At 41.1% G+C, this 21,509-nt stretch overlaps 1 protein-coding gene across 1 annotated transcript in view; it reads right to left on the bottom strand.

Annotated features, from left to right (window-relative positions):
- TGFBR2 (transforming growth factor beta receptor 2) overlaps positions 1–21,509 on the bottom strand; it is a 60,657-nt gene that overhangs the window by 21,287 nt on the left and 17,861 nt on the right. The window contains exons 2-3 of the mRNA XM_053962588.1: positions 11,861–12,032; positions 9,993–10,183 (exon numbers count right to left, since the gene is read on the bottom strand). Of these exons, the coding sequence (XP_053818563.1) occupies positions 9,993–10,183; positions 11,861–12,032 (363 nt within the window). The remainder of the gene's footprint in view (positions 1–9,992; positions 10,184–11,860; positions 12,033–21,509) is intronic.

Here is a 21,509-nt window from a genome sequence, read left to right as displayed (position 1 = left end):
CAGTTGAAGGTAGCTGGGTGCATGCTCAGCTCCAACTGAGGAGAAACACACCCTGCTCCTTTATTATGGCTACCTGTGTGAGGACCTCCAATCATTCATACAATGTCCTAGAGCAGGTTGTATTATTTTCCTCTACAGCTGAGAACTCTCCAGCAGAGTTCTCAGCTCCTTCAGCTCTTCCTCTTTTTGCACAAGAGAAATCTCTGCTTGTGGTGCAGGGGAATTTCTGTGTAGAATGGAAAAAACTGTCAATGTTGCAAATGTTACTTGAAAAAGAATGTAAAAAAAAAAAATTAATCAAAGCAGAAGCTGAGCAGTTTGGCCACTTCCCCCTGAGCACTGTATCATCGTGCAGCCCTGCTGCAAAGTGACACATCCGCTTTGGCATGGTCGCTTGGAGGAAGCAGAAAAGCAGAGGGTGAAAAGCATGCAGCTGCACAACCCCACCTAAAGCAGCAGGGACACAGCTGTGCTGATTTTCAGTATTTAAGACACTAGGCAAATCCCCCTCACCATTTGGGAAATGCAAGAATGAGCACACATCAGGGAGAACTGAGTGTCAGGACTGACAAGGCTGAACTCTAAGCTTAGGAGGGGACCAAGCTGCCTGACAGGGGAATTAAAGGGGATAGCAAGAGCAAAGAGCTGGTGGCATTGACGTGTGTCTGGAGCAAGACACTTCTGAAACTGCCTTTGATTTTGCCTGATGATATGAGCAGAATCAAAGCAACCATTCCAGCACAAACTAAGGATGGCGGACTTCTCTGCAAAATCCGTGTACAAAATCAGGATAGGATCAAAATTCAGAGCATAGCTGTATGTTTGCATAGTGGCTAACCAACATTTTATGGCTTGACTAAGGAATCTAAGAATAAATATGTTCACTTATAAATAAATACCTATAACTGAAACCTTGTAATTTAAAAAATGGGAGTGCAGCTTCCTCTTTCTGAGCACTGGAATGAGTAAAACCTGGCTGCACAGGCAGGCAAGTAATTGGTTAAATGAAACAACATTTCATGTTTTGCAGACGTGCTTCTAAATAACTTTCCCCACCCACAACTCTTATTTGGGTGGATCAGTCTTTTCTCAAGCTTCAAAAGAGCCTATTAATATAGCATAACAATGGAGAAGTTGAGCTAAAAGAAAGCTTCCTGTATGAGGTTTAAACTAAGCACAAACCATCTGCATAACCCTTAACACTACCTAAGCCTTGAGGGAATAGGGCTCAGGTGCCAAGGAAAATGGAAATACTGTACAGCCCCTGTTCAGTCAGGGAGCTTCAAAGCACTAGAGCTAGCAAATTCTTTAGATTGGTTTTCATGCCTTTGATACAACTTTAGTGTCACCGAACTTTGGAAGGAGTAAGTAAAACAATAGCAATGAAATGAGGACACACACTTGAATGGCAGGGCAGCAGAATGCCCAGCCAGTACTGACAGAACTACTTTCTTGCTGTCTGCTGCTCCTGTGAGCTCTAAAGCTGCTGCCTATTCAACTGCTAGTCAAAGCCACAGAGCAGAGAAAGAATATATTTAATATTAGCAGAACTCAAGTTAAATATATCGACACTGATGTATTGCAAGCTTGTGCAGTGTCTTAAAAATTCCCAGAAACACAAAGTCACAAAACATGGTTGCAGACACAGAACTGTGATCTAGTTATTTTGCAAGATCCCAAGACACAAAGCAGCCCTTTGAGCTGACTGGAGGAAAACTCCATTTTGTAGAAATTCTGAGGTTTCAAAGTTTGATTTGAATTCCACACTGGAATGAAAACCAACACTTTTTGAATGCTTTTGCCTGAACAAAATTTCTGTTCAAATGTTGCAGTTTGGCAAGAGATGTATGTGAGTACTGAATCCCCAGCAGTGAATGGACTGGTATGGGTGGGGTACAGCAGCTTCAAGTTCAAGACCTGCTCTGACTTAAGGGAGAGCTTTTTACAAAATGAGACTTTGAACCTGGCATGTGTAGTGGTTTCTGAGCAAGGCACTAGGCAACAAAATATGGAAAAGCCTGCCCATCTCTGTAGTACTGTCTGGATGAAAACTAGCTCCATAAAATGCTTCACTTTCAGTGAAATGAAATTTACTCTGAGCAGCTGTTTGGAGTAATTTAGTTTATCTCTATTGAAGAACCCTAAAGTGGAAATGAAATTCTGTAGCTCAGCATTTCATGTACATTCCTGATTTTGGCCTTTTTAGAATTAAAATGGCTTGGAAATCTTCAGCAAAACATTTTTTTTGGTGGGAGATAATGATTTTCAAAACAGAAACTCTGCTTCTGACACTCCTATACTTTTCCCTGAAACTCCTATCTTGAGGACAAAAGTGGTCTGAAAGTTGATCAAATTTTTTAAAATTTCCGCTAGTTTTATAGGCATTGTTTTGGGGGGTTTGAAGATGGGGGGTGGGGAGTTTTTTACTCAGGGTGGAGGGTGTTTCCTTAGGAAAATGGTTGATCCTAACAAAATACTTGGTAATAATCAAATTCAAATGCTGTACCTCAAATTAACCTGCAAATTTTTTTTTATCAGATAGCTTCTTGGAAACATTTTAATTTTTCATACTTGCTGGAGCTGATTTTTTTTTCCCCAATTTAATAGTTTTGTTGTACAGGAAATCAGTTCCACCCCTCCCTCAGCTCTATGCTGAACCAACTCATGGCAGAAGAGAGAGATTACTAGATTTTAAAACCAGAGTGGGCTCTACCTTACCATCCGGTGGAAAATAAACCCTGGCATTTCTTGCAGACTTTCCTGAAGGTAGAACTCCTTCAACAAATTCCTGTATTTGACAGGATCTTTTTTTGGACTAGGTAAACCAAGTCTATCAAAGGCCAGTAAGTTGTGCTTGAGCTGTATGTCTTAATGTTTTAGTCTGAAAAGGATATTACCAGGGTATCCAAAAGAGGATCTCTCTCCTGGACAGGCACTACCTCTGGTAGTTGGCAGGTCTGCCTGGCCTGCTATAGAATCATGGAATTGTTTAGGTTGGAAAAGACCTCTAAGATCATCAAGTCCAACTGTAAATCCAGTACTGCCAAGTCTACCACTAAACCATGTCTCTAAGTGCCACATCTACAGGTCTTTTAAATACCTCCAGCAATGCTTATTCAACCACTTCCTTGGGGAACCTGTTCCAGTGCTTAACAACACTTTTGGTGAAGAAATTTCCCCAGCTATCCAATCTAAACATCCTTTGTACAACTTGAGGTCATTTCCTCTTGTTCCATTGCTTCTTGCTTGAGGGAAGAGATTGACCCCCACTTTGCTACAACCTCCTTTCAGATAGTAGTAGAAAGACAAAAAAGGTTCCCCCTTAACCTCCCTTTCTCTTGGCAATCAACTCCAACTCCCTCAGACACTCTTCACAGGACTTGTGCTCCAGATCCTTCCTCAGCTTTGCTGCCCTTCTCTGGACACACACCAGCACCTCAATGTCCTTCTTGTAGTGAGAGGCCCATAGGATTTGACATGCCCTTAGCAGTGCTGAGTTCAGGGGGATAATCACTGCCCTGGTTGTGCTGGCTCCACTCTTTCTGAAACAGGCCAGCATGTCATGGGCCCTCTTGGCCACATGCTCTCACTGCTGGTTCCTGTTCAGCCACTCCTCACTAGCACCTCCAGGTCCTTTTCCTTCGAGCAGCTTTCCTGCAACTCTTCCTTCAGCCTGCAGCATTGCATGGGGTTGCTGTGGCCCAAGCGCAGGTTCCAGCATTTTGCGCCCTAAGGGTTTACTTAAAGGTATGGGAACCCATTAATCTGTTCTTTTAGCTATTTACCTAAATGTTGCTCTCCAGTCAACAAATGGCTGACAAACCCAGCTCTCCAAGCACTTAATGCATGTCACTGCCCAGCGCCACCACTTGTCTCTTTTCCTGAAAGGTAGTAAGTATGAGCTATTTTGAAGACCAGTGGCACAGCCACTGTTGCTCTCCCCTGCAGATCTGCAGCTTTGGCCTTGGCACACGACTACCTTGGGTATCAGGACTCAAGACTTCTCTATAATGCCCAGGGAAAATCCCCAGTTACATGTGTTACATGTTGGAAGAGTCATGCCTATGCATCTGTCACCTGATGGGAATGGCTGCATCTTAGTCACAGGGGTGGGAGGCAGGCAACTTGATTGCCTCTGGGTGGCTTACTTCAGCAAAAAGGCTGTGCAGCAATGACCTCATGGATATTTCATCTATTGTAAGCAGAATTTCATTTTTCAACTGATTGCCAAGTATGCTATTCAGCGCCCAGGAGGTCTAAGAAACTCTTAAGCTCTAAAACAGAACAAATAATTTGTTGCTGCTTTTATTCCCTCACTGCTGGCTAGAAAGTGTAATTCCTTGGTTTGCTGGCACAGCACCCATTTGCTTAAAATCTTCCACCCCACTAATACATTCCCTTCTTATCTCTCCCATTCTAATAGGTCCCTTCACTGTGTGTACATGGCATTTCTTGCACACTTTGACTTTTTTAGCTGAGCTTTCCTACTCAGCAATATGAAAGCCAATGTATTTTAACTTTACATGATGTGACTGAGTTTCTGTGATACATGGCTCAGTTATAGAGCTTGGGTGTCTGCTGCTGTTTGCTGGTGGATTTCTGGAACAAATCAATTTTTCCAGTTTCAATATGTTTCAACAGATGCCACACATTAACCACTATTTTTATTCTCAGCCTGAGTTTCACCCCTCCAACCTTTCCCAAAATATTATGTTGCCAGTGTTAGTTACAGTTTGTTTCTGTCAGTAATTATAAAAGTCTCTTCCGTGACAACCTGATAAAAGGTTGGCCACATTCCCATACTTATTAAGCTCTGAAGTGATGCAAATTGTAACAAATATGCCAACCAGACTGGAAGAGCACTGCCTAGTTTGTTTTTACACAAATCTGTAACTGAGCATGGTTATTTTCCTAAGAAGCAAACAATATAAATAATACAGAGCAAAACAAAATTTTGGCTCCTTTAGCCTCTTTTCATTCTATTTCCTTTCTATCCCATTAAATGAATCAGATGTTCAGCATTACACAGCCTCTCCTTTGGCTACACACAGCTGCAGGCACTGGGTGGGACTCTAGTGCCTGCAAATACCTAAGAGGAAACATAGAGAACAAAGCCAATATACAAGCACTGAGAGGCTCTGTGCAATGTTATGTAATGTTACTGACCTCTTTTATGGGGCAGCTGGAAGACAGTTACCTTCTGAACATGTTAGTTGGATAACAGAAAGAGAGATTAATGAAAGCCTTTGTTAAAATTCACTTGGAAGCAGTCCAGCTGTAATCATCTGCCTTCTGATGTTCCTTGAGCAGTGGACAACTCATCACATAAGTATTTATGGACTGGTGACTGTTTGCACACAGATAAGTCTGAGATCCTCCTATGCAGTCAAATAAAATCACTAACACTTTGACTCTAGTAAGGAGAGAAAGAGGAGAGAAAGAAAGGAAAAGACAGGATCAACATGTTAGAGACAAATGAGAGGTACGAAGTTAAGGACATTTTGAAACATTATCCATATTTCCTGCAGTCTAGGCACAGGTCAAGGCATCACACAGGCATGCTTGTGGTGGTTCAGGCAGCAGAGCAGCACCAGCTCTCCCAGGTAACAACTGTACACAGTGAGCAATCACACCACTTGAAGTGCAAATCCACAGGCTGTAATTCGTTCAGGTAAATGACTCAGCCACAATTGATTAATCAAATAGGCATGTCTCTTACACTCTCAATTAGCCAACTCTGTAAAACCATGATCAATGTGAAGTTAAAAAAAAACTGCTAAAAAGCAGCAAAACATCCTCCCTCCCTCGACACACTTCCCCAGTTAGCTTCATTATTCTCATAAACTCTTGTTGACCTGTCAGTCATCTCTATCACTGAGGTTTTGGTATTTCATGGCAACAGTCTGGATGGTTCAGAGTTGCTCCTAAAGGTTTCTCCCATATCTGGGTGTGGTAGGAATGCCCAAAATAATGATTTCATCTTGCAGTAGGTGAGCAGTAAACAGTCTACCTAAACAATCCCACAGACACCTTGGTTGCAAGCTGCATGGAGATCTGCATAGCACAGCGAGACACAGGTGAGGATAAAAAATTATCACCATGTAAGTTATTAGAATGAAAGAACTATAAACAGAACTGTGTTGAAATCCTGGTTTCAACTTTTGAGTTCTCTGCACTGTTGCTTGGATTTGAATTTTCTGCCCAGGATAACAATTGCACGTATATTGACAACAGTATTTAAAGGATTTGTTTTCCTGTTTGCAGTCTCCACTGCTGGTTTGCATATTGCTGAATGACTGTACTTAAATGAGCTGTACAAGAGGAAGGAGTTGCATGGCACAGCAGATAGGTTGGCCATGCACTAAGTAACATGCAGGAATCCCATCTCATCTACAATGAGTACCTTGTAATTTCTGTCCACGGAGAATGGGTCAGATGTGGGGCTGGAAAGGGCACAGTACTGCTTGGTCCCTTAGGGTAAACAAGGCTTAACTTCAGTCAAAGAACTTGGGATTGTTAATAAAGCCCAGCTTTGTTAGGCAGCAGTCATGCTTGCACTGGCTAACAGCTGGGAGATGTGGTGAAGGGAAAGCTGAGGAACAAAGCTGCCCAGACATCAAGGGAGGACTGGGATTGTGCAAACAGCTACAGACAGACCTGATTCACCCCAGCAGATCGAAGTAGAAGAAGGTAAAGCAAGATGCAGAAGATCCGCCAGACACAACCAGACATCAGGGTGCTAAAAGCCCTCATAGTCTGGTCCTGCTCTCATTTTTTCCAGGACAGAAGGACCAGGCCTCTGTTTGCCACCTAGTCAACTTCTAGCCACCCAAAGCCTTTTACCCCAGTTCTGGCTAATGTTTTCCAGTGGTTTTGCTGCCTGGCTCTGCCTTCTGGTAACACTAACATTAGACTTTTGAATAAATAATAATTACAAAACACTGGCATTGAGATTTGCTGTGAGAAGCATTTTTCCACCACAGGGGTGTAAGCTGCTTGCCAGTCACCCACAATTTTGTTTGGCAAAAAAAGAGAGTAACTAAAAAATAAACACAGAGTAGTCAGATTTACAATGGCTACCTGTCTCCTGCATGTTATTTCTCCAAGAACTACAGAACATTATTTGGAGTGATTTTGCACTCAGTATTTTCCACCAGCTGCCTGTGGCCTGGAATGCCAGGGATCTGAATCAGGGTCAGGCCCCTGACACAGCAGAACTGCAGGCATATTTAGGCACGTGTTTGACCGTGTCTTGCTTGTCTTGCAGATTGGCAATTTAAATGAAAAGTCATATAATAAACAGGCATTTGATTTTGATGTATCTACTTCAAACATTCCTAAAGTCACTCTTGAGTGAGTCACAACACCTCCAATACCCAAAATCTTTAGATGCATGTGTCTAAAAATGGAGTCAGGAGGTTTGCCCTTCACAGTCAAGACTCATGCAAGCCAATAGTGCTATAAACCAATTCTTCCATAAGCATTAACAGCTCAGCTGTGAATCACTGGAATTCAATGACTAACCTTAGGTGGAAATTAGAACTTGTTGCATTAGAAAGAAAGGGTTTTCTTTCTTACCTCAGAAATACCAGAAGCAAACTAAATCTGGTCTGTCTTATGCGTGCATACAGGAAGAAGAGGCAAAACACTAGTCATTTATAGCAATACCTTGAAAGGAAACTCTGTGATTAACAGGTGAAAAATTGCTATCTTTTTTTATCTCAGTTTCTGCTAATAAATTATTAAAATCACTGTTTGATCAGGCTTTTTTAGAGTAGCTCTTGTCTTGCTCTCTAAAACTATAGAATGTGCAAAATCACTGCAAAAAAATTCTTGTTCTGGTGTACAAGAAATTTAGAGGAAAAAAAACCCGCAAGAACAATGTACAGAATAGATCTGGATGACAGACATTCCAAAGGCAAAATTATTACAGGCTATTATCTAGTTGTCTGGAGGAGCCATGGACCAGCTGGCTGTGATGTTCTGCTCAAAGTTAAACACAGACAGGAAACCGCATGTCTGATACTGTAAAAATCGTTTGTCTTCCTGCCATGGCTAACCAGGCAAGCAACCCAAAGGGGCTGTTTTAATTTAAAAGAAATACTAATCCACAACAATAAAAAAGGAATGACAAAGCCTCAATTCTCCCCCCTCTTGACTGGAGTTAATGCCTGTGTTTGTGAATGAACTGGAAATGTTACGAAGTGAAGTTTTACATTACTTTAATTTTTATCTGTAGTTATTCACTTAATACATATGAATGCAGCACATGGTTTTCATGAGTCACCTGAAGTGCTCACAGCACGTGACCTAGAAGGAAAGGATCCACTCAGAAGAGTGAAAGGAATTTGGGTAAAAAGACTGGGTTTAAACTTCTACTACTCCTTTTAGGTTGATCTAGAAGTGTGAGTAAGCTGCAGAGTTGACAGGAATCAAGGCATTTGGTGCTGAATTTCTAGAATGGTTTTCATAAGCATATACACCAAAGACACACATTTATCAGTGATTGCATTCAGCTACACAGTGCCAGGAAAAACAGCTATAACGTTATAACTCATATCAATTTAGCCAAAATCCACAAGGGTGTGGTTCATATTGTACAAAAACACTAGACAGCTGACACAGAGTAAGATCTCTTCTCTGGGGACACATTCTCTTCAATAAAACCAAGCAATCTGTTAGAATTAGGTCCTGGGTCTACCACTTGTGCTCATATCAATACCAGTATATACTCCAAATCCTTTAAAGATCAATCCAAGTAAGGGATGATCTTACACAACCACGGATCAGCAGTCAGGTTGTCTGGTTTCAAATCAAGCCTGACAAGGGGATGAGGAAGATGGGGATGAGGGGTGGCACGAGATATGGATAGCCTGGGCCAAGGAAAGCAAAGACATGCTAGCTTGCTTTTGGCTAAGTTGGTGTGGTTTTGTGACCTAAACTAGTTGGCCTTCTTGGAGGCTAGGAAGTGAGAGTTACAATCACTCACACAGTCGTTCACCTCAGTGCAGTCACACACCATGTTTCCCAGGAGTGGAAACAGCATCCCAACCCTTCGTTATCTCAGGTAACAAGGGCCTAATTATACCCTTTTCTGAGGAACTTATGGGTGATGAGGATGGGTGTGGTGTGCCACACCTCTTTAGAAGTGTGAACACACAAATTTCACCATAGGAGACCTCACTCTTCCCTGTGAGAAATCCGCCTTTGTTTCAGTAAAAGAACCACAGCAGGTAGGACAAAATAAAGCACAAGGGCTGTGTGCACCTGTGCACATCTGTGTGTGCAGCATGAGGTCCATCAGCACTGCACACACCAGCACTGCCTTCACTGTGTCTGCAGTGGCCTCTATCAGAGCTCATGAAGTAGAATGGGGAGGGGTTATGCACTTGTGGTTTGGTCTGCAGTCACATTTCCCGGGTTTGACGGAACTCACGTACACTTCCTTGTGCTATATAGGTGTGAGGGAACATATTCCCCAGAGAAGGAACCTAGCTTCTTCACACCCACCACAGGAGAGGTGCAGATGGTCAGTTACACCAGAGAAGTTGTCTTAAAAGTCACACCCATCAGGTTACCAGTAACATCTCTATATGCAGATAACACACTACAGCAATACAGCCTTTTAGAAGAGGTAGGACCTTAAAAGTGGCATTTGCCTTTAGTTTAGACTTTATAATGTAATTAGCATGTGTTGCATTTTGGTGTCAACAGAACAACTGCAAACATCTTGCTTTCATCTTCCATCAGCTTTTAAGTGCAATATCTTGAGCTGAGTATCAGACTTACTTCCAAATGAGGACAGCCTGGCAGGAAGAAGTATCCTCAGAACACAGAAAAGGTTGAGATTTTGCAAGATTCAAGAAAGACTAAAATAGCACCTGCCATTAGAAGTTCTTCCCCACAAAATGCAATTCCAAAGGACATCGGTATAACACAGTTAATATTACTTGCAAGGAATGTAGGAATGCAAGGTAAATTATTAAACCTACCTGATGTAAAAATGAGCATATCATTGCATTCTTCACCTGTGCAGGAACACATGAACATCAATCCCCCATCGTCCTTCTTTTCCCTCATCAAACACTGCTCTGATTTATAGTCATCCAAAAAGTGACCATACAGAGTTTCCTGGGGATCATGGCATATTGTTTCTAATGTCACATTTTCATCATTCTGTCTCCTAGAAATGAAAAGGAGAAAATTGAAATCAAAAAAGGAATATTTTATAAAGGGAGCAGACAGGACTGTGCCTGCCCAAAATTTGCCGCTTTTGAGAACATAAATGGGCATTTAAAGAGCATCGTATGTTTTTCTCTGTCTTTCCTGAATGGGGCAAATTTGGCACCATCTGGCCTCCTCACATTTGTACAATGGCACGGCTATTCCTGTATCATATTACTGCTAAGCTCACAAGAGTGCCTCTGAAAATCTCACTTAGAATTATTCAAGCTAATGCTCAATGAACTGCTGTGAACTTCAGAACACACTTTTGGTTTTTGTGGTCATTGAGCAGACAGTAAAAATCTGTGGGAAATTATGATAAACACTGAATTATTTCCTCAAAATCAGGGAATTTCTAGTGAGATGGTCTTTTCATTTTGCTTTTGAAGCCTACAATCAGCACAGCTTGTGCACTGAAGGAGTTATATAAAAAAAAAAAACAAACCCTCAACCAACCAAAAACACCCCAGCAAAATACCAATCATAAAAACTGATGCAAGTTAGAATTGCCTCACAGTCAGGGAAATGTTTACAGCTGATAATCTGGACCATATTCCTGTGTTTTGTCCTGGTCCACAGATTTATTTTCATTGACAAAAGACTTGAAGGCAAAAAGCACTTTACAGTTCTCAACTTACTTGCCTTTTGGATAAATGATCATGAAAAATCCAACATGTATCTTAAATTGTACAACAACTCCTTTTTATGGCAATAATAGACACTGATGACTTACTAAAGAAGCACAGGAGAAATACAGAAAAGCACACTGGACTGATCCTGAACTGAAATGCCTACTTCCAATTACATTGAACATCTCAAGTCAATGGACACAACTAATCCCTCACTACATGAATTAGTTATGTTCCTCTGTAAGTGGTTCTAATTATTTTACTAAATCAGCAGCAATGCTGCAAACACTCAGTTGTGTTCCTTTAGTCCAGTTGTTAACTCTTCAAGAGTGTTTCTGGCTTTCTTTGGTAGGACTGGATTCCCATTTATAAAAGTGCAAGGGAAGCCTCAGTTTTTAGACTGGAAAAATTTATTGCCCTAAAGCCAATAAATCCTAAAAAATTAGTATTATAATTCATTTTCATAAACTCTTGATTTCTTTGAACCTAGACAGAGGCTATATAAAAAGCATCATGCCTACATCAAAGTCTCTACCTACAAAGAAGTTTTTTCCCATTAAGAGGAAGTATTTCTACCTATACATGGCAATAAGCCTCTTGTACTAAATCTACATAATCTAGTCCCCTTGAAACCGGAGAGAGAATTGTCTTTGTTCAGCAACTGTCACTACAATCCTCTCTTGAGCCTCAAATCTCTTTCTACTCTTGAGTGCTGTGAGTGGATACAGCTTAATGGCTTGCACAAAACCATGCCCCTTTTCCAGTAACAGCTTAAGCTGGAACAGAACTGTTTTAGAAAAAAAACAACTCCCCAGAACATTTCATATCAGAATTTTTAACCTCAAGCAACTCTTGGTATGCTGTGCAGAGATATGAGTTGGAAGCAGGAGAGCAAAACCTGGTGAGGTGGCAGGGACATTCTGAAAATCAGAGCAATCAAGGAAAGTACTAAGCAGTGATGAATGAGGGTGTGCTCCTGTCCCTGCCTGTATGAAGAAATAACTTACCATATAGCAACACAGACTTCACTACTCTTCTCACAGATAGAAGTGATGTTGCAGTTGCTCTTGCACTGATGTTGGTTTGAGCAGGTTGTTACTTTAATATCACAAAATTTGCATAGGTTTGACATTTTCAGTCCACTTTCCTTATTTCTTTCCACAGGTGATGTAAATTCAGCTTAAGGAAAAAAAAAAAAAAAAAAGGAAACTCAATAATGGTAGATGATCAGATTGCATTATTGCTTTTTATGAAGATAAAGTTTTAATCAGCAGCAAACATCTCCTCTTACCTTAAATTAGAAAATATTTGATCTTTCACAGCTACCAATTTTCTTTACAACAAGGTAAGTGCCATGATGTCAAGACCAGATTAATCAAAGTGAATTTGAAAAGCAAAATGAACTACTATTGACTTCAGAAGGAGCAAAGGTTGCTTTGTAATTTGTAGAATCATGCATTTTCCAAAACCAGTTTGCACTGAAATAGCTCTTCTGCACTCACCCATTTGCATTACTCACAGGCAGCATATCTGTCCCCCATGTATAACACTGCCTCATAGTCTGTGTGCCACAGTAACTGCGGGTTCGACACTGAGAATGCACATTAGCTGTGTGACATCTTTGTAACATGGATCGGCATGAATTTTGCAATTTTGTCTTCACTAACCTGAGGCATAACCTAGGTGTCATCCCTAATCTGATTACTGTTCATGCATAAAAACCACAGAGCAGGAATAGACTTTGAGCTTAAGGTAGATGGTCTGCCAGAGAATGTGAGTGAAACTTGAGCTAGAAATGCAATAGGGTATCTGTGCAGCTCGTGTGATCTACTGCAGGAGTCTAACTGGGCTAAATGCAGGGGACCTGAACTCAAACTAACTTGCAATGACAGCCTGTCTTGTAGATGCCTGCTTTGACCCAACAGCTACTTTTCTGCACCCAGAAATTGAATAATTACATGCTTACTGGTTCTGAGTCTCAGTACTTACCATCTGCTTCAGTGTGGCAGCAGTAAGGAAAGAGATATTTTTTGTGCCAGTGTTTGAACTTCAGGAAACACAGGGTTTTTTTAGCTCAAAAACTATTTTGAAAAGACAGTGTAACTACAAGGAACAGAAAACGCTGACACAAAATTCTTTATAAAGCTAAAATGAACATGCAACTATCTGAAGTGGAGCAGACAATCAACAACAGTTTCAGTCTAAACCACTTTGCAATGTAATTGGAAAAGTAGGGTGAACCACTTTGAGGAGATACTGGGCTTACATGCAGCACAGCCCTTCTCTTGTAGCCACCTGTGTGTTAAAATTGTGTTCATATTGCTTTCTGTAGCCAAATGTTGCTAGTCAACCCATAATAGTCAACCAGGGATTTATAATTTCCCCCTCTCTACTCAATTAGCTGAGAAATCAATTTTTTCCTTCTAGAACTTCACTTTTTACTACTATTAGACTACTTTACTACAGGAAATAAATATACATGATTTTTCCAGGAGGAAATAAAAGGGCCTCTTGCTAACATTTTCAATTGAGTTCTGAACCATTGTGAGAGACTGAGAGAAAGGTCTTCTCTCTTCATCCAAACCACACATCTTTCTCATCACTAGCATGCTCTGGTACTGTCCTAAGGTTTCTGATCTAACAGCCACCATAATCAGTGGCAAATCTTCCAATGGTTTTATGGTATAGAAGAAGATGCTATAGAGAGGGGTGGTTAGGATGAGCTCACTGGGTGTGGCAGTGTGCTCCTTCCTGCTTTTGGCTTAAGCAAGAGCCAACAGTGAGGGCTGCACCTGGCTTAAAGCTGGACTCTGGGAAGACAGATAACAACACAATAGCTGAGGGCCATAAAATTTACTCAGCAGCTGAGGTCTAGTTGAGCATGCGCCAACCAAAATACAGCTGGCATGCAAATACAAGTCAATCATCTTACTCCATAAATAGGGAACAGCCCAGGGTCTGCTGAGCTCTCCTGCACAGCTGTGGGCTGCATGCCAGGATCTCCCCTTGAACAGGGATGCCTCTCGAGATTGTGAGAATCCTTATTGCATTAAATACTCAGTAAGTGAAAGGGGAATAAGCATGCTAAAACTTTGAAATCTTAGCTAAGTGAGATAAAGGACTGCTTGTGCACATATAATCCTTTAGACCCAAGTTCCCAGCCTGGAACTAGGTCTGGATCCAGCTACACCTGGAAACCACCTGAGAAAGGGGTTTAGAATGCAAGGGGATCCTTTCTGAACCTCATGACTCAACGTGAGGGTGTCTCTGACAGTTTTGTCCTACCTTGTCCTCTATCCAGTAAATAACCAAGTGTATGTTGCCATCGAAGTTTGTTATAGCACTGTCATGTTTACTATCAAACTTTGTCAAAATAAACATTGCTACTTTTCCAAGGGAAGTGTGTCACCCCATCTGCAACACTGGGAACTTACATGGATGGAGAATGCTGGCAGTATATTATGGGCTGGCAGAATTTTAAGCCCCAGGTAAAGATTTCTTGTTCTTAATTATATGTGTTGCAACAGCTCCCAGTAGCCATGTAGAGGAACAAAGCCTCATTGAAGTAGGAGTGGTAGGAACTCAGAAGGTCCTGAATGAGGTATTCTATGAAATACATGTCAACGTAATCCTCACTATAGCAAATGGTACAGTTCTTCTGGATGGTGTACATCTCTTCTTACTTACCACACACTGAAGAGAAACTAATACCTGTCACAACTTATCTAGGTTGCAGTAATGATCGAAACAACCTGATAGTGAGGGACTGTCCCTCTACCCAGAAAAAAAAAAAAAAAAACCCAATCCATACTCCTAAAAGCCTGGAATGAAAACAGAGACAAATACTGAGGGAGAGGTGAAGTGACTCACCCAAATGTACACAGGAAACCTGTGGCAGGGGTGCCAAGCATCTCAGAACTGAGCACAGTGGAAAAACATCAGCTGCATCTATGCTGCTTTCAGCACTGAGCTCACACGGCAGATATGGCACAATGGATGCCTTGCCATAAACATGACTGGTTCCCTCCAGTGTCCACAGCACTGGAGCCAAGAGCCACATGAAGGTGGGTCCTTACGTAAACTGTTTCAAGCACATTATATTTGTTGAGAGAAAGGGTTTGGTTCCTATGCCATCCCTGGCTGTGCCAGGTTCTACCAAGGTTCACCACCCACTGGAACAAATGGATGAAAATAAATATGTTTGGACCTCTTCCAAGGAGGGATACCTGAACCAAAGTACTTGAATAAAAAAAAAAAAAAAAAAAAAAAGGAAAAAAAAGGGGAAAAAAAAGAAAAAAAAAGTCATTTGGAAAGCAGCAATCCCCTGTAAGGTCACAAACCTTAAGTTTCTAAGGTAGGCATTAGTTTAATCACTAGCAATAGTAGCAAAAGGTTGGCCAGTTAGGACCAGGTAATTTCTGATCAGGTTTAATTACTATCAAAAGCTAATGGGGTTTTGGGACTTCCAGAATTGACTGCACTTGTATTTTCTCCCTGAAACTCTTCTAACAGAGGCTGACAGATCAGTGGCTCTTTATTCATGCCTCTAGCAGTTCAAAAAACTGTCTAAACTGCCCAGGTGGAGAAATTTTATTCCATGCTTCAACATTTGGTTTAAACTGAGACTGCAGTTGACTTTCCCTAAGACTGTCATAATGCTCTAGCAGGTGTTGGTCTGCTGTTTGTTATTACTCCTTGGCCTTGTCCACTGTGATAACCCATCTAGTTCCAAACTGAAGCCAAGTTTGACTTTTTCTATCTGATGCCAAAACCACACCCTGCAGATGGCCTGAGAGGAAATCTGGAGTTAGATAGGAACGTTGACGTCACTGTTTGATTACAGACTGCTGTTAGACTCTGAGGACATAGAAATCCTGAAAAGATGGGTCTTCTTCCAAGTCACATGAACTCACACCTATCTTTAATCAACAAAGTCCTGCCTGGAGAATGACAAATTGGTAAGATTCTTCCCTAGGAAAGTGTATTCACTCATTCCCTGAGGGACTCATAAGCAAGGAGTGGTTCAGGACCAGCAGACTGCACCTCTTCTTGTAGTCACTTAAATGTTCACCTCTAAAAATATTTGACTATCCTGTTGCACACTTCATACCACACAAGCCATCTCCTCAAGATTTTCTCCCGTTAAGAAAATCCAAGTCACTTGAACACTGTGGACAGAAGCAACCTTTGATTTTGCATGACAAAAAAAAGTGGATATCATGAAAAAATTAACAGAAAAATCACAGATTTGCACAGGTGAATGAAGCCATCCTAAAATGTGTGCTTGTCTCCTAAAATTTGAATTTGCCATCGACTGTCTAATGTTAGTTTTCTTATTTTGACTTCTACAGGAAGCCTAATTCTAGCTTTCCTTGCTCCTTTGTCCATGGAGAGGGCTCCAAATAAAAGACTGTGGTTTCTTGGCTATGAAACTTTCAGCCAACCAGTTCAGCAGAGATCAGTCACTGTAGTTAAAATGTATGGAACATGCAAGCCAGCATGTGGGCTGGACATTATGGAAGAGACTCTTGAGCAGCCACATTAGAAATGTCCTCTCCATGGATTCTGGTGGAGCCAGGCTTGCAGAATATCACTTCTCTTCTGTGGTTCACATCTTTATTTATGATTTCTTGGGACATCATAAACAGGACACCTCACCCAATGTCTATTGACTTTGCTTGAAGTGGTTTGCTTTGCATCTGTTGTCTGTAGATATGTAACTTCTATTGAGGCCTAACATTATAGTTTACTTTTCTCTTATTTTTAATATCATTACAGAATTCTCATAAGCTAACAACATTAAATAAAGCCCGTACTAACATGTTGTCTTTTTGGAAATATCTACACTGGAAAACTTTTTATGTCTTAGGATGCATTTCAGAAATAGCAGCCAATTTCTCTTACTCCTATCTTGTAAAATCCTGTCACAGCACTTCTATTTTCTCATCCAGTGTCTCTGGCATATGTATACTTATAAAACAGTAGGCAGATCCCATTTCCCCCCCCCCCCCAAAAAAAAATGCTGAGAGACGTTGGGATGGGAACTCAACTACTCAGCTGCTGTGAGATAATTCCATCTGACAGGAGAGATTTGAAGATTTCACTCCACTACACCATGGAAATCTGCCAAGAGGACAATGTCTTTATCAGAGAGCCTTGAAGCAGATTGTCCATGTTCTCCCAAAGAGCATAGCTCCATGACATCATATATCTGTGTTTGGAAAGCACAGTAGCAGCTAGGAAGAGCATCCAAACTGTATTGCCTTCTCATCCAACAGAAAGACATCAAGTTTTGCCAGGAACTGTACTAAACACAGCATGACTTCTGTTTTGACTACTATCCCCAGCACATGACCTACAGCCCTAGTGGAACTTTGACAGTTATGGAGACACTGCCAGCTTCATTAAATTTGCCTTACACATATTGATGAATTAATTGCAGGAGTGAGAGAGTCAAGGAAAATGCATGACCTGAGTTTTGCTTTCAAGACCTGGATGTATATCGTGATGGCTACTCTTAAGTATACTGATTGTGTCCAGTGCGGTAATAGAAGGAAGTGAAGATGGAAACATAATCAATCCTAAAGATAAAAAAATCATGAGTTACAAAATCACAAGACTAGCCGGACAGATCATGGAAATAAAGGAAGGGAAAAAAACACAAGCAAAAAAAAAACCCCCAAAAAAACAAAAAAAACCCACCCAAAAAACAAAACAAAACAAAACAAAAAAACAACCAAAAAAAAAAAAAAAAAACCAAAAAAAAAACCCAAAAAAACCCCAAACTAACCCAAGTAACCAAAAAAACAACTGCTGAGTTCTCCCTTATTTGCCATTGCTGGCTGTACTCTTAAGAGTCCTTTTTGAGAAATTATTTTGAAACTTTGGCCATGAGCAGGAGGGTTGGAATTACCGTCTAACTAGAAAAAAAGAGACAATAAAATTAAAATAAATCATTGGGATCCAGAAGGTAGATCTTCAAGAAAAATAGCTGTATTGTATTACTCGTCATAAAATCACAGGAGCTGGCAACAGTGCAGATTACCTAGTAACTCCCATCATAACAGGGAGGGTTTCATAGGGTTACTTCAGGGTAACCCTATGAAATATGTATTTTCAGTTTTTCAGTTGCAGCTGCCATTTCTAAGCTTAATGTCATCTGAGCTGAAATGGAGTCTCATTCTGGTGCACTCTTATTTTCACCATGCAAGTATGAGCTCACAAAGTTCACACTATCTTGGACACTGCTTCGGATGCAGTCGTTTATCTCAACCATGAGCTACCCCAGCAGGATTGCCATGGGTACAGGACTTTTATGATTTTGTGACTGTTTCTATTAAGATTAACAACAATTATTATCAAGAGCACTGAGACAGCCTCTGTAAAGCCAAACATGCGCTATCTTTTACGTACAACTAAAATATGTCAGAGGAAAACAGGTTCCATGAATGTTTAACCACCCCTGTGGCAGGACTCCAGGAAACCACATTCCTATGGATTGTTTTGCAGAATCTCTCAGCCTCGATCTTTATCATACATAGTCACAGATCACTGACTACCACAGAGCACAACAGCTGCCTTAGTCAGTATTTAAAGTTGTGCCTTTAAGTGCACTGATTGCACTTCTGCAAATTTCAGGGGCTCCGCAATGGATAAAAGCCAAAATAACTTCCTGTTTGAACACAGTACTTTGTGAACTATTTGGAGGAGATGCATCTCATGGCTTCCCTCTGTCATGTAAAGGCTTTTGCCCATCATATGAAAAAATGCAAGTCACACCTATCACACCAAAGAATGATTTGGTGAGGCCCACAGGCTTTTTTGAGGTTTGTGTGACCGTCTCTTCAACCATGACTGAGAAGTCTGCTAGGAAAGAAGGGAGCAGACTAGGTAGGCCATGTTACGAGCTAGACCTAGCCAAGCATAGTTTGGTCACCCCCAGCTGAAGGAAGGCCAAGGCAGAAGAAAGAAAAGCCAGAAAGCCACTGATGAACAGCACTGAATTTGGGAAACCACCATTTCTCACCTACCAGCAGGCAAGGTATAGGGGAAGGTATATGCAGAGGGAGAAGACAAAAGAAAAAGGAGCAGGAATTGGAAAACTTCATGTAATTCGCCTCTGCAGTAGAAGTGCCTGACTTTTAATAGCAAGTAGAACTGGCAAAACTTTGCTGTAGGGATTGCCGCAGGCATTGACACAGACACAGAATCAAATCTGGCAGGAGCTGGGGGAAGGGACACAGCCAGAGAAAATAAGAGAGGGAACAGCACAGATGAAGATAATTTTTGTATTTAAAGCAATAAAGTACCACTATTTTTATCCACTATTTCCAAAATGAGTGATCATTAGCAGTTTTAATCATGGGCTAGGCTCTTCTCCCTGGTACAGGACGCAGCAGTGCCTCAAATGTGCCTAAGAACAGAGCTCGCTGTTGTGACTCTGAGTGACAGCAGTGCAGGTGAGAGGAGACTCCAGCTCAGCACGTAAAATAGAAGTGTGAAAGCATTCTCAAAACATTATTGTGATGCCTCAAATAATGAGATAGATTTTCACCTGTGGATCTTTAACTTGCAGTGCATTTTCTGGCCACTATTTAGCACTCTGTGGCTGGCGGAACAAAAGAATACTGTCTCCAAGCAAAGAGGCTGAAAAAAATCTAAATGATGGTTTCCCATAGAGCACTTAAATGGACATTTCATCTTCTCCTGACTTTAAGCCACAGCCTCCCTAACAAAGCTGGTAAACAGCACACAGCACTGGAGAACTATATGTGATATAACACCAAGTTCAATTTATTCAATTATGACTACAGGGTCTAGGTTTTTTCCTGCATAATGCATTGAGTTTGGAATTTACTGGAAGTTGTCTTCGGTGGTTAACCCCTCCTGGGACTTCAGATATACAATGGACATTAAACACAGCAATGCTCATCTGGTCCTCAAGATTAGCAAAAACAGCTTTCCTGCTCTGTTGGAATAAGCATGATTCATGGTTCAGAACTGATATTTGCATAACTAACTCTGACCTGTGCACTAAGAAGCATATTCCGCATCTAAACCTCCTTTTGTATTCTCCTCTGCTCAGTGAAAGCTGTCATTACTTCACTTGAAACAGAGCTGAAAGAGTATAAACACTTCAGCTTTGTACAAATATTATTTTTCCAACGTATATGGTCTGAAAATAGACAGCAGTCATTCAAGCATAATACAGTTATTTCTGTGATATTTTTTCATGACAGATGAGTCTCTGTGGAAGACCCCCTAACATTTAAAACATACATAATTAGGAACAATTCTGACTCAGAAAAACACAAATATGCCTCTACTCTCTGCTACAGAACCTGGCCCATGCAAGGTTCCACAAACCCATGCAATTGTACCTTCTATATAGCTTGAATGGAGTTTCTGAACCCATTGCATCTCTTCTTTCAGCCACTTAAGAAAGCCTGTTTATAGTAACCTGCTTCTCTCCACTCCTGTTCCCTCAGTAGTCACACCACTGTCTGCCCGTTTCAAAGTATGATAGAGCTCTTAATTCTTCATAATAGCAATGGGTAAGGTGAATCATTTGTCCTGATGGAGGCACATATTGCCTCCAAAAGCTTAATTTATATTTCTTCCCCTTATGTCTCTTATGACAAAAGTAATGAGGAACATCCATCTTAAAGAGCCATCTACCCTGTTTTCAAGGGACTATTTATTAAACTCCCAGTTTCCAACAGGGAAATTCAGAAGTCCACCCAGTACAGGTGGAAGAGAATTTATTTGCTAAAAATGTTATGGCTAAGCTATTTCTATTAGCCATGAAGTATTCCATAGAGACACACCCTGGCACTTCAGTTTATCTGCAAGGCTACTGAAGTGCTCAATGTCACATGCAAACTGAAAAGCCCATGAGATCATAAAAGAAATTGATCATATTCTTAAGGTAACAGTGCTGCTTATTGGAAGGCATCACTTTCTTACTTATAAACTGTCCTAAAGGCTTGTCTTGGGATATCTGCTTAATGCAAAGGCAGTCTTGTCTGCCTTTTTAGCTGCATCCTCACTGGACAGGCTACAGGTGGGAGGAAAGCAGAGAAGTTTTGACCTCTATGTCTCAAGTCAAGGGACTGCATCTTCTGCTAAACTTCTGGGCACTAGAACACATTAGGATCCATGATACAGGCAAAGAGGCAAATATCAAAACTGTTAGGGGCTTCTGCTGTACTGTATTGCCAAACCCTGCCATCCTTCTCATGGGGAATTGCAGCTGTGGTTCTTCTGATGGACAGAGCTGGAGGGCACGTTGGTACATTCCCTTACAATGACAACTATTGTGCTGCCTGTGACACTGTGACAGCAGAGCATGCTGTGCAGAGGGAGCCCTCCCCTCAGCTCCCACAGACCACTGCGCCACCAAAGACACATAGAAATCAAAAATAGTAACAAAGTTGCTTGGCCAAACACGCACGAATTGCACTCCTACAGTACTTCACTCTTATTTAGTGTAAGGCCTCATCCTGCCTAACTTTCTGGCTACAAGTAACCAAGCACTGGCCTGGCACACGCACACTATCACATGAGTTTATTGCTATTAATTCAAGTGGTGGAGCTTTTAAGGTTTTCATCAAATCCTGCTAAAGCTGGATCCTCAATTAAGTTTCCTCAATACAG

The sequence above is a fragment of the Vidua chalybeata genome, chromosome 1 (assembly GCF_026979565.1).
Source record: "Vidua chalybeata isolate OUT-0048 chromosome 1, bVidCha1 merged haplotype, whole genome shotgun sequence".
NCBI classification, from domain to species: Eukaryota; Metazoa; Chordata; class Aves; order Passeriformes; family Viduidae; genus Vidua; species Vidua chalybeata.
Note: the sequence above shows the minus strand (reverse complement) of the source record. Positions and strands in the feature narration are given on the sequence as shown.